Genomic DNA, 14,834 nt, shown 5'->3' on the forward strand with positions numbered 1-14,834 from the left:
TAAGAACCAACTGAGGAAACATTACCTTTAATTTTTTCCATTAGAGAGGCAATTTCCTGTTCATGCAGCTGTTGTATCTCCTGAAACCCCTGCTTGTCCACAACATCTCCCATGTTGGCCAACATGGAGATGTCAAAATCTGGTGAGGTTTCTACTACTCGCTGCATGAGGATGGCACTCTGACGTTTTAACGTGTTGGCCTCTCGACGCAGATTTTTGTTTTCACGATACCACTGCAGTGAGTTCAGGTTTCTTATAAGACATTTGTGGCAAAAAATTTGCCTAATATGGCAACAGAAAGCAGTAAAAATTATTAATCCCATGACAAGTAAATACAGGTGTACAAAATATTCATGAAATGAGTGCTGTATTGTCAATACTATTATATATTAGAAACAGACTGGGCCGTGGGAGCATTGACCTCCGGAACTCTCTCCAGGTAAACATGAGAGAATGGGTCTGTGCACTTGGTGTTTACCTGGAGAGTTCCGGGGGTCAACGCCCCCGCGGCCCGGTCTGTGACCAGGCCTCATGGTGGATCAGGGCCAGACCAACCAGGCTGTTGCTGCTGGCTGCACACAATCCAACATACGAACCACAGCCCAGCTGGTCAGGTACCAACTTCAGGTGCTTGTCCAGTGCCTGCTTGCAGACAGCCAGGGGTATTCTGGTAAACCCCTTTATGTATGCTGGGAGGCAGTTGAACAGTCTTGGGCCCCTGACACTTACTGTGTTGTCTCTTAACGTGCTAGTGACACCCCTGCTTTTCATTGGGGTGATGTTGCATCGTCTGCCGAGTCTTTTGCTTTCATAGGGAGTGATTTTCGTGTGCAAGTTTGGTACTAGCCCCTCTAGGATTTTCCAGGTGTATATAATCATGTATCTCTCCCGCCTGCATTCCAAATGGGGTACAGGTTCAGGAATTTCAAGCGCTCCCAGTAATTGAGGTGTTTTATCTCAGTTATGTGTGCCATGAAGGTTCTCTGTACGTTTTCTAGGTCAGCAATTTCACCTGCCTTGAAAGGTGCTGTTAGTGTGCAGCAATATTCTAGCCTAGATAGAACAAGCTACCTGAAGAGTGTCATCATGGGCTTGGCATCCCTAGTTTTAAAGGTTCTCATTATCCATCCTGTCATTTTTCTAGCAGATGCAATTTATACAATGTTATGGTCCTTGGAGGTGAGATCCTCCGACATGATCACTCCCAGGTCTTTGACATTAGTTTTTTGGTCTATTGTGTGGTTGGAATTTGCTTTATAATCTGATGAGGTTTTAATTTCCTCACATTTACCATATTGGAGTAACTGAAATTTCTCATCGTTGAACTTCACATTGTTTTCTGCAGCCCATTGAAAGATTTGGTTGATGTCTGCCTGAAGTCTTGCAGTGTCTGCAATGGAAGACACTGTCATGCAGATTCGGGTGTCATCTGCAAAGGAAGACATGGTGCTGTGGCTTACATCCCTGTCTATGTCAGATATGAGGATGAGGAACAAGATGGGAGCGAATACTGTGCCTTGCAGAACAGAGCTTTTCACCGTAGCTGCCTCAGACTTTACTCTGTTGACTACTACTCTTGTGTTGTATTTGTCAGGAAATTATAGATCCATCTACCAACTTTTCCTGTTACTCTTTTAGCACGCATTTTGTGCACTATTATGCCATGGTCACACTTGCCGAAGGCTTTTGCAAAGTCTGTGTATATTACATCTGCATTCTTTTTGACTTCTAGTGCATCTAGGACCTTGTCGTAGTGATCCCGTAGTTGGGATAGACAGGAGTGACCTGCTCTAAACCCATGCTGTCCTGGGTTGTGTAATTGATGGGTGGTAATCTTGCTTCTTAGGACCCTTTCAAAAAATTTTATAATATGGGATGTTAGCAATCTCGGTCTGTAGTTCTTTGCTATTGCTTTACTGTCCCCTTTGTGGAGTGGGGCTATGTCTGTTTTTTTAGTAACTGTGGGATGACCCCAGTGTCCATGCTCCCTCTCCATAGGATGTTAAAAGTGCGTGATAGGGGCTACTTGCAGTTCTTGATGAGCACGGAGTTCCAAGAGACTGGTCCTGGGGCAGAGTGCATGGGCATGTCATTTATTGCCAGTTCGAAGTCATTTGGCATCAGGATAATGTCAGATAGGCTTGTGTTTACCAAATTCTGTGGTTCTCTCATAAAAAATTCATTTAGATCTTTGACTGTCAGACTGTCTTGCTAAAAACTGAGTCATATTGGGACTTGAGTAGCTCACTCATTTCCTTGCTGTCATCTGTATAGGACCCATCTTGTTTAAGTAGGGGCCCAATCCTGGATGTTGTTCTCGACTTTGATTTGGCATGAGAAAAGAAATGTTTTGGGTTTCTTTTGATTTCATTTATGGCTTTTAGTTCTTCCCACGATGCCTGACTCCTATAAGATTCCTTTAGCTTTAGTTCGATGTTTGCTATTTCTCTGACCAGTGTCTCCCTATGCATTGCAGATATATTGGCCTCTTTTAGCCACTCTGTTATACTTTTTCCGTCACCTGTCTCTTTCTATTTTACATCTACTCCTCCTTTTTCTTAAAGGAATGTGCCTCGAGCATACCTTGAGTGCCACAGAGTTAATCTGTTCTAGGCATAAGCTGGGGTCTGTGTTGCTTAGGCTATCTTCCCAGCTTATATCATTTAGGACTTGGTTTACTTGGTCCCACTTTATGTTCTTGTTATTAAAGTTGAATTTGGTGAAGGCTCCCTCGTGACTGATCACATTTTGTCGGTCTGGGGCTCCGCACATACATGTCTGAATCTGAGTATATTGTTTTTGATATGTGACATTTCACATCAGATTATCATTGTTAGTGAAGATGAGGTCCAGTGTATTTTCCAATCTAGTAGGCTCTATTATTTGCTGGCTTAAGGTGAATTTTTTGCAGAGATTTAAAAGCTTGTGTGTGTGTGTGAGTTCTCATCTGAGCTACCTCCTGGTGTTATCACTGCAACAACATTATTTGCTATATTCCTCCATTTTAGGTGCCTTAAGTTGAAATCCCCCAGGAGCAAGATGTTGGGGGCAGGAGCTGGAAGATTTTTCAGACAGTGGTCAATTTTCAACAGCTGTTCCTGGAATTGTTGGGACGTTGTATCCGGGGGCTTGTAAACTACCACAATGACTAGATTTTGGTTCTCAATCTTTACTGCTAAAACTTCAACTACATCATTTGAGGCATTTAGCAGTTCTGTGCAAATAAGTGACTGCGATATACAGGTCAACCGCCCCCCCCTTTTGCCTGTTCACTCTGTCGCATCTGTATAGGTTGTAACCTGGGATCCATATTTCATTGTCCAAGTGATCCTTTATGTGGGTCTCTGTGAAAGCCACGAACATTACATTTGCCTCTGCAAGCAGTCCACGGATGAAAGGTATTTTGTTGTTCGTTGCTGGCTTTAGACCCTGTATATTTGCAAAGAAGAATGTTATCAGATTGGTGGTATTGGTGGTACTGGAGGGAGACTTTTTTTTCTGGCACTAATATCTGTATCTGTTGGTTTGGAGTGGAGGCCATCGACTGTGATTCCACCCAGAAATGACTGGATTTGGTGTATGATTTCTGCCATTTCCTGCCAGTTTTTTTTTTCCTTCCTGGAACTAAAAAACCTTTTGAGTGGCTGTGGCTACCTGGGTTTTCCCATGGTCTGGATGTTTTGTATCTTTTTGTCCCCTTCAGATGGTGTGTCTGGTAATATAAGTTATAGCACTGTCTTTCCTGTACTGAAGAGGGACACATTTCAGGGTGAAAAAGTTTACAGGAAGTGAGGTTGCATTTTCCTGTTGCTGTATGGGCATGGCATTTTCTAGGGTAGTCAAAGTTGCACGTCCCATCTGTTTTTCCAGATATTCCATGCCTGCAGATACCACGTGCATAATATTTGCACAGGCTTGGTTTCTGTTTGCCTTGCATTTTTGTGACTGTATTCCCCGTTGGTGCATATTTTCCTGTCTCATTTCTATCTTCACTAGTACTAACAATGGAGCTCTCACTAGTTATTTCTGGTAATTTATCTTCACTATTACTAGTGGAGTCTCCTTGTTTGCTATCTCCTGTGGTATTGCTGGTTTGTAATATTGGTTCTATCTTGCCCTTGAGTACACTTGTTTCCCCACTACAACTCCTGTCTCCCTCGAGGCCACTAACATGCATTCCTCCATGCCTGCAGTTTCTGTCTACCAGGACAGCACCTCCCGTATTACAAAATTCGGGGACCCTGGGAAACATGCACTCTTCATTTTAAACAAAAAACAATTTTTTTTTCCCCAAAATATTCGGAGCGCTACGCAAGTGAACGTAGAACTACGTTTGGACAGTTTAAGGGTTAGGTATGCATGCTCGTCAGAGAGCCCATCATAAGTCTGAGTTGTTGGTAAATGAGTTTGTCACTAAATGAGGAGTGGTTGTAATTGAAAACTGCTGTATTTTTTAAACTCTGTAAAGCAAACTGTTATAAAGCAGGGTTTGCCTATCCATATATGTAAAACAAGCCAGGTGCACACAAAAAAAGAGGCACTAAAGTAGATCTACAGGCAATAGAACAAGAGAATTGAGAAGTACTGCACTGTGCATGGGTCAGTATGCCTACTGCAGTGCTCCTCAACTCTGTTGTACTGCCAGCAGGCTTACTGTAGTGCTCCTGTTTCATATGCACCTGACTTATTTGTATATGCAGGTACAAGGGCTTCCTTACAACTAGTTTACTTTTGCCTATGTTACTTGCAAGTAGGAGCATAAAATCAATGAACTCAAACAATGGTGAAAGCCATACTGAGTCAGGCTGAAGTGATACATTTCATCTAAAAGGGAAAAATCTAGTTAAATAATTAGTGAAACATACTGCATTATATAAAAAAGACTTAGCACTGTGTCTTATGCTTTAGCAACATGTACTATTCTCTCAAAACTAAATTTAATAATTTTTAATCAAATTATACACATACATCAATTGTTAAAATAATGTGGTACAGTGCATTTAATGAAAACAGCCTGTCTCACAGGTGGATATACAGTGGACCCTTATCTAATGAATGCATCGCATAATGTTAAATTCGCCTAACGATACATTTTAACGCTAACAGTTTGCCTCAGCTAACGCTAAAAAAAAACTCGCCTGACGATATTCGTTCTCAGGTACCAATTAATATCGTTAGGTGAGGGTCCACTCTACTTGTTGTAATAAAGTTGGTAGAATTACCGACAATATGTAAAGTAAAAGGACACAAGTGCAACTAATGTGACATTTTTATTGTGGCAACGTTTCGCTCTCCAGGAGCTTTATCAAGCCGTTACAAACAGTACGTGGACACAGAGGGTATATATAGGCTCAGAGTGAGGTGCAATACTTGTGGTAGTAGTAGTAGTAGTGAGATAAGTTGTAATAGCAGTAGTAGTAGTAGTAATACAATATGTAGAACAATTGACTCGCACAAGAGTAAAAGGATATAAAACCTATAACTTGGGTAACATAAAAATAGGTTAGACAAATATTTCTATTGGAGGCTGGATAGAGAAGGTCTGTTTCAATTTAATGTGCTATGTGTATTATTAACAGGAGAGACTATGTGATGGCAGAGTTTACTGTTTTCAGGAGGATTCTTGCTAAGACTTCAGAGATGGTGAAGCTGCCTTTGTTTTGTTTATTTGTATTAGAAACAGCTATTAGTGAAGATTCAAGACATTTGCATTTGCGGAAATTGGCTTCTTTGATCACTAATTGGGCGTCCCTGAATTTCATGAGATGCTTGGTGGAATTTCGGTGTTGTACACAGGCGTTGTTCAAGTTATCGTTCCTACATGCGTAAATGTGTTCATTGAGGCGAGTGTCGAGGTTTCTTGCTGTTTCACCCAAACATTTTGATGTACAGAATCTTCAGGCAAGGCTCAACGCAGTTGAACCGGCGATCCAGTTTACACTAGAAGAAGAGTCCAGTGACAAGCTACCTTTCCTAGACGTCCATATCCACAAAATAGACAACAACCTAAGATTTCAAGTTTATCGAAAACCTACAAATAAAAATGATCTCGCACACTTCTATTCCAGTCAAGATACTAGGACCAAAAGAGGCATCATCATCGGATTTTTCCTGAGAGCATACCGAATTTGTAGTCCTGAGTTTCTTGACGAGGAATGTACATACATTCACCAAACCTTCACTGATTTACATTTTCCTTCCTTTTTCATCAAAGATTGCAAGAAAAGAGCTCTTCAGATCATTAATTCTCCACGCACCAACACCACTCCTAACAAAGTTATAATTCTTCCCAACAGCCAGGTTGCACTGAATGTTTCTAAAGTACTTTCACAAGCTTACTTACTAACACCAGAGTCGCCATCGCTTCCAGCACTTCAATAAAGGATCTAACCAGAACAAAATCCAAGCGCCATGAACCAGTCAATGCAGGGGTTTACACTATACCCTGTGGAGGCTGTGACAAGATTTATGTAGGTGAAACAGCAAGAAACCTCGACACCCGCCTCAATGAACACATTTAGGCATGTAGGAACGATAACTTGAACAACGCCTGTGTACAACACCGAAATTCCACCAAGCATCTCATGAAATTCAGGGACGCCCAATTAGTGATCAAAGAAGCCAATTTCCGCAAACGCAAATGTCTTGAATCTTCACTAATAGCTGTTTCTAATACAATTAAACAAAACAAAGGCAGCTTCACCATCTCTGAAGTCTTAGCAAGAATCCTCCTGAAAACAGTAAACTCTGCCATCACATAGTCTCTCCTGTTAATAATACACATAGCACATTAAATTGAAACAGACCTTCTCTATCCAGCCTCCAATAGAAATATTTGTCTAACCTATTTTTATGTTACCCAAGTTATAGGTTTTATATCCTTTTACTCTTGTGCGAGTCAATTGTTCTACATATTGTATTACTACTACTACTACTGCTATTACAACTTATCTCACTACTACTACTACTACCACAAGTATTGCACATCACTCTGAGCCTATATATACCCTCTGTGTCCATGTACTGTTTGTAACGGCTTGACAAAGCTCCTGGAGAGCGAAACGTTGCCACAATAAATATGTCACATTAGTTGCACTTGTGTCCTTTATGATATACTTGTTCTTGACATGTCTCGCACTGGTTTTGAGGGTTCTCTTGCAGCCTCAAAGGACGCTCCTTTAGGCTCTACATCAAAGGAATTATACTTACTCTTTCCTTGGATTGAACCTGATTGCTTTCCATTTTTCCTAAGCACTGTATGCCCCCTATGAGTTTAGCACTCCATCATGAATGTAATAACTGTAGCCTGGCCTGAGACCAGATTTCCTTTATGGTACCTGATCAACCTGGCTGTTTCTGCTAGCTGCTTGCAGACCTACATGGACACCATATGCTCCTAAAAAAATTATATATGCATAAAATATGTATTTCATTATTAATATAAAACATGTTTTTGGTAGAAAACCAGCCATATAAACTTTGAGATGAGCAAAAAAAATTTTTTTTTTTATTCACCGGTACTCTCCCGGCCCGGGTCTTTTCCAAGAGTGGTGACCCGGCCTTGGCTCCCTTTCTGGGGAGTGTCTCAAGACCTAAGTCTCCCATGGGAGGAGGTACATGTACCCCCTCGTCTTTAAAGATACAACTGAAAGACTAAATGTATTAGTGTAGTTCTCTAAAACTGGACTTGGTGTATGCTATGGTCAGTTACATTTGTATTATATTCATCAGGCAATATAAGGGAGAGTCGAGCAGTTAAACAAATTACAAATTTAATGACAAAAATTATAAAAGTACAATGGAATAATGTAATTACAAAATTCAAGGTAATACTGTATTGTACATGTAAAAAAAAAAGAGTAGAAAATTGAGCCTCAAGTATTACTCAAAAGCCCCTCAAGGGAGGTTCTTTGATCTTGATGAAGGGCTTTTGATCCAGGGAATTGGATATATCCTCCCCTTCCTTGAATTAAACATGATTGCCTCCCATTCACTGTATGACCCCTATGGATTTAGGGCTTCTCCCCAAATATATTATTCAAAAGGGTCACTGCCCTTCAATAAGTTGAGAATATAATTCTGCCTTAATATCAGAGGTTTACCTGGAGTTTACCTGGAGAGAGTTCCGGGGGTCAACGCCCCCACAGCCCAGTTTGTGACCAGGCCTCCTGGTGGATCAGAGCCTGATCAACCAGGCTGTTACTGCTGGCTGCATGCAATCCACTAGAGCAGAATATACCTGATATATCTGTTAATAATTCTAGAGCTCAGTGTTCCCCATGGCCTGGTCTTTGATCAGGCCTCATTAATTGGAACAAGAAATATTAATCTAAAACACACAGGTAAGCAAAGTTAAGTGTGTAATGAGTATAAATAGTTTTTAAGATTTTCTTGTTGTCTTACGTGGTCATGAGATGGAAAAGACTAGCCAAGATGCAAAATATTTAAGAGGATTTTGCTTCACTGGTATAACATGAGGATAGAAACTACTACTAACCTTTGTGACATGGTTAAAAGCCTCGACTATGAACTCTACTACATCTGGTAACATCAAACCGCTTACTTGCTAAAACAAAATTTAATACTAACCTCTGTGGCACGGTTAAAAGCCTGGGCCATGGATTCTGTTTCCACTTGGTAGCGCTGTCGCAGGTCGTCATACTCATGGTAAACAGCCTCAGACACTGTTGAGATGACTGTGGAATCAGAGTCTGCCAGAGAGAGCAAGAAAGGAAGAAGAGATAGGAAGAGAAATATAAGGAGAATAAGGGATTGTAAGCAGGCGGCTCAAATGTAGGGAGAAAAAGGAGAAAACCGAGGAAAGTACAGTAGGAATAAGGTACATGCAAACATAAGAGAAACAAGTTAAATGAACATGCAAGATTTATGCATTAATAAATCAATTCTTGATAAGACAGACAGCTGCCTAAACAGTACTTCTGATGAATGTAAATGCACCTCAAATTGCACATGTTGTACCTACAGCGAGGTTGTAGCACATTCCACTCACTACCGAAAGTACCTGGATCGAACTTCGGGTGAGTATCATCACATTAATGGTATACAATACCGACCAAATAGACGAGTATAGTACATGTGCACCATGGCTCACGAAATCGTAATATGATTACAAACTAAACCAAACTGACTGACTCACCATGGGTTCTAACCCCTCTTACCATGGTTCAGGTGCATCAGTTGGCTTAATACACAAAGATATTCTTAAACACTATTCATCACTTCTCACCAAAGTAATAAAGAAAGCCAAACAACTATACTACTCCAGTAGATTCACAGACACTAGAGGAGATATAAAAAAGACCTGGAAAACACTCTCTCAGATTCTAGGGACCCACAAACTGAAAAAAACAAGAATATTGTCCTAACTAAACCTAATGAAACACCACTACATCCCACTGACACAGCTAACAAGATAAACGACTTCTTCTCAACCATAGGATCTAATCTCGCCAATAAAATCCCACATACCAATGCCCATGCCGGGGACTACCTAGATGGGAATTTCCCAAATTCCTTCTATCTTGCACCAACTGAGCCCACGGAAGTCACCGAGATTATAAAGTCACTTAAAAATAACTCAGGGAATCTGTCTCATGTCCCACCATTACTGTACAAGCGAGCGCCCCATGTCCTTTCGCATGCTATTTCATTTCTCTTTAACAAGTCACTAGAAACTAGCACCTTCCCGAAACTAGACTTAAACAACTATAGGCCAATATCAAACTTACCATTGCTATCCAAAATCTTTGAGAAACTCGTGCACAGGAGACTATATTCATTTATAACGGCACAAAACATACTCAACCCCTGCCAATTTGGATTCAGGAAAAATAAAAGCACTAATGATGCAATCATAAAAATGCTAGATCTGCTTTACACAGCATTGGAAAATAAGGAATATCCACTAGGAATTTTTATTGACCTAAGAAAAGCTTTTGACACAGTAGACCACGACATCCTACTTCACAAACTTGACCATTACGGTATAAGAGGCCATGCGCTTGCTTATTTCAAATCTTACCTTACTAATAGGTATCAGTATGTCACCATTAAAGACACAGCATCAACAACACGGCCACTTGATACTGGAGTTCCCCAGGGAAGTGTCCTTGGTCCCCTGCTCTTCCTCATATACATCAATGATCTTCCAAACGTATCCCAACACCTGAAACCCATTCTCTTTGCTGACGACACGACTTATGTCATCTCTCACCCTAATCTTGCCACCCTCAACACCATTGTTAACGAGGAGCTGATCAAAATATCGACTTGGATGACAGCCAATAAACTTACGCTTAACACTGACAAAACCTACTATATTATGTTTGGTAGCAGAGCAGGAGATGCACAAATTAACATTAAGACTGACAACACTCTAATTATCAGACATAATGAGGGCAAATTCCTAGGCCTACACCTTGACAACAACCTGAATTTCAGCACCCATATCCAACACATAACCAAAAAAGTATCCAAAACGGTTGGGATCCTCTCCAAGATACGATACTACGTGCCGCAAAATGCCCTTCTCATACTATACCACTCACTTATTTATCCATACCTCACCTATGCTATTTGTGCTTGGGGATCAACTGCAGCAACACACCTAAAGCCAATAATAACCCAACAAAAAGCTGCAGTAAGAATAATCACTAAATCCCATCCCTGGCAACACACCCCCCCACTCTTCATAGATCTAAACTTACTCCCTGTTCAGTACATCCACACTTACTACTGTGCAATCTACATCTACAGGACCTTAAACTCCAATATCAACCTTGACCTAAAATGCTTTCTTGACAGTTGTGACAGAACCCACAGGCATAATACCAGACACAAACATCTCTACAACATTCCCCGTGTCCGACTAAACCTTTACAAGAATTCAATGTATGTCAAAGGCCCTAAAATCTGGAACACCCTACCTGAGAACTCTAGAACTGCAGACACATTCATCACCTTCAAAACTACCATTAGAAAACATCTTATCTCCCTGATACACCCCATCAACTAACTACACGAATACCACCTGGTGGTTCACACTTACACTCACCCATTTGACCATAAACAGAAATATTAACCTCAATCTTAAAATAATGAATCCTGTGATACTCCAATACTGAAACTATGTACTGTGCCAAAACAAAAGCATTCACATTGCTAAACTCACAAACTAGTATTTAGTCACTTAGCCATAATACCAACTTACCTCATAATTTGTAATATTTTAAAATTAAGAATTAAACTAAGTCTGCCCGAAATGCCTAGCCATGCTAGGCGTTCTAGTGGTACACTCTGTAATCATTATTTAACTACATGTAAACCACACAATAACCAAATTCTGTAAACTCAGCATTGTAATCCTTATAGAGAATAAACTTTGAATTTGAATTTGGTATCTTTTTTATCAAGACACTTAACCTGTTCAACATGTTTCTTCAGTTGAATACAGAAGTGACTTAAATAATAGAGGCAGTGGAGAGGTAAATATGAGGTGATCGGTCCCTCACCCTAAAGAAGTAATTTGGAAGTGTTCAGCTCAATAGCCTTGATTAATATGAAGAAGCAAGGTTTAGGAGTGCCGTTGGACTGGGTAGATGCCAACTTGCAAATTCAAGTTATTGCCATGCAATAACTTGAGAATGCCTCATCTGAATGATTTTAAACACTGATGTAACTAACCTAATGAAAAGCTCATCACAGCTGTGCAGGCTCAAATTTACCAGTTTTATAATGTAACTAGTCTCGTTTTAGTCGCTGCACGATCAAATAATCGCAGCCCCCTTTATATTATCGCAAGCAGCTCTAAAAGTCGCTACTAAATTCCCTCGAGAGACCCAGGAGCTAGGTTAACAACGCTCTCGCCTCACACACACTGTGGTTCAATCCTCAGCGGGTGGAAACGTTGAGCGTGTTTCCTTGCATCTGCTGTCCCTGTTCAAGCAGTAAGCAGGTGCCTGGGTGTTAGTCAACTGGTGTGGGTCGCATCCTGGGAAGGACAAGATTGAAGGTTGTGAGGCATTAATTAAGGTGTGGACGGCTGTCTGCTCATTTAATGAAGCTGTTAAAATCACCTTAACCTAGAAACTATTTAACTTAAAGCATACATGTTTCATTATATAAACTGTAGCATTTTCTACACACGTCTGGTATTTGGGATTTCAGTATTAATATTGTGTATAAATGCATAGCACTTTACACAGGCTGTGTGACGGTGGATGCCATACCTCACCCTTATCTTCAGCAGTAGTCTCTCTGACACAATATGCTACAATCTCTGCATCATTCATATATATTACTATCCATTGTGCTTACATTAAATACTTTTCCATAGAAATAATTATAGCGTTGAAGTATGCTAGAAATTGTAATATTAATTCAGGATAATTATCATGGCCTAATTAAAATGTTAGCATTCCATTTGTTTGAATTACATTGACATTTTGAAGGCGTGTATTTTTTTTTTTTTTAGGTATTGGTTACATTAAGTCTTCATGGTAAAAAGATGTCATGAGGACACACAAATAAATACATTTAGATTTAACCTAGGATAACTCATTGAAGTCAAAGAATGTGACTTATTTCCATTATGTCTCTTTTATTTTTTGCTATCCAAACCCTTATTAACGCAAAGAACAAAAATTCACAATACCGTGACTTGAACAATACACAAATAACTGGCACATAGGAGACAGGAGCTTACGACGACGTTTCGGTCCGACTTGGACCATTTACAAAGTCACACTACTTTTGTACTAATGGTTATAATCATAACCGTGAGTTTTTAAGAGGTGGACTGGGTAAGACAGCGGAAGTCCTCGGTCGGATGACCAAAAACTCCAGCTGTGGGTCATCATATGACTAAAACCCGCGTCAGGAAACACTTATTCTGTTTCCTGACAAACATTATACCTTTTACGTTACTGTGACTTTGTAAATGGTCCAAGTCGGACCGAAACCTCGTCGTAAGCTCCTCCTCTCCTATGTGCAGGTTATTCGTGTCTTATTAACGTAGACAGCAGCCCCTAAAAACAATGTCAACTTTTAGCCTAATCATATAAATTCGAAGTAAGAAAAAATGAAAATCAAAGAAAAGAAAGACACGAGAGAAAGTAGAAGGGAGCAAAAGAAAGAGACAAAGAAAAGTCACAGAAAGAGAGACTTGTGAGATCACTCGGAGCTTTTGATAATAAAGTAAAAGCAAACCCATCACATTAAGAAAAGCCAGAGACGGGAGAGAGAGGGGGAGAGAGAGAGAGAGAGAGAGAGAGAGAGAGAGAGAGAGAGAGAGAGAGAGAGAGAGAGAGAGAGAGAGAGAGAGAGAGAGAGAGTAGACAGTATATTTGTAAATTATGGCAAGGGCAACAGAAGGTTACACACTATAAGCCAGGCAAGATATTGATCAACCTGCAGTCTCTTGAATAGCAAGGTACGTAAAAGAGCATCCAATAACTGGCAGCTACACAGCTCGTTTCCAGGACCCCAATGGAAAAACGTCACACTTTCTGGGGGGTTATCTTGGTAATTTACACAAAATACTGCGTCTGATAATTTGTGTAATTGTATTTATGTGTACCCCTACCTAAATACACTTACTTTGCAGCCCTACAAACAATGCAGAATCTTTAAAGCTATATTGCGAAATGACTACATTTCAAAGTACTACTAAGCTGTCATGGCTGACGTGGTCACTACTATAACGGAGTTGATCAAAAGAATTCTTTTCTACGATCAGAGAGCTTTGTATTCTCTGGTTCAAGTGTTCAGGAACCTTCAACTTTATCTTTCTCATTAGGCACTGTAATGAAAAATACTATGTAGCTATTTTTTTTTTGTATTGTATTTCTTACTATATTGTGTACAACTATATAAAATAACTGTAAAATACAAAATGACTAATATTCCTTTCTAGTGATGTAACAATGGTCAGATAAAGACCCACTGTGACCTCTAATATTTTTTTTTTTTTGCGCTACCTCTCGCAGGATGAACACAGTTACAACAAACTAGCTGCTCAGGCGACACAACTAAACTTACGACCATATCCACGCCCTCTCATAACTGACTAGTACAGTAGTAATTTGACTAGTGCAGTAATCTGACTAGTACAGTAGTAATCTCACTAGAGCAGTAATAATCCAACTAGTACAGTAGTAAGCTGACTAGTGCAGTAGTAATCTGACTAGTACAGTAGTACTCTGACTAGTACAGTAGTAATCTGACTAGTACAGTAGTAATTTGACTAGTGCAGTAATCTGACTAGTACAGTAGTAATCTGACTAGTGCAGTAATAATCCAACTAGTACAGTAGTAACTGACTAGTACAGTAGTAACTGACTAGTACAGTAGTAACTGACTAGTGCAGTAGTAATCTGACTAGTACAGTAGTAATATGACTAGTACAGTAGTAACTGACTAGTACAGTAATAATCTTACTAGTAGAGTAATAATCTTACTAGTAGAGTAATAATCTTCATTTATTATATTATCAATTTTACTTTTTATAAAAACACTGATAAAATCACTGTTGAAGGAAAACAGCTCATACTTATATTCCACACGCCATGGACATCTTACACTGAGAAACTGTGATATGTAAAATAGAGAAAACAGGTATGAGCGCCTAAGCCTGGCCATGGCGTGCAGGAGGCTCATACACGGCAGAGCTTCAGGTAAGATACTCACAGTCTAAGCACCGTCGGAGGGAGAGGAAATTTACAAAAATCAACATTTCGCTGTTTTCTTCCCTTTTTAATAAGTTTCGCTGTTTTCCCCTCTTTTGTAATAAGTTTAAATTGCATTATTTATACTTA

At 39.9% G+C, this 14,834-nt stretch overlaps 1 protein-coding gene across 3 annotated transcripts in view; it reads right to left on the reverse strand.

Annotated features, from left to right (window-relative positions):
* Positions 1-14,834, reverse strand: part of LOC128688468 (shootin-1-like) — a 187,753-nt gene that overhangs the window by 27,085 nt on the left and 145,834 nt on the right. For 2 of the 3 annotated variants that reach the window (XM_070084700.1, XM_070084701.1), the window contains 2 exons: positions 8,590-8,684; positions 26-233 (listed from right to left, as the gene is read on the reverse strand). In XM_070084700.1, coding sequence (XP_069940801.1) covers positions 26-233; positions 8,590-8,684 — 303 coding nt within the window. Of the gene's footprint in view, positions 1-25; positions 234-8,589; positions 8,712-14,834 lie in introns of all 3 variants that reach the window. The other variant, XM_070084699.1, reaches the window with a different exon arrangement.

The sequence above is a fragment of the Cherax quadricarinatus genome, chromosome 13 (assembly GCF_038502225.1).
Source record: "Cherax quadricarinatus isolate ZL_2023a chromosome 13, ASM3850222v1, whole genome shotgun sequence".
Taxonomy (NCBI): domain Eukaryota; kingdom Metazoa; phylum Arthropoda; class Malacostraca; order Decapoda; family Parastacidae; genus Cherax; species Cherax quadricarinatus.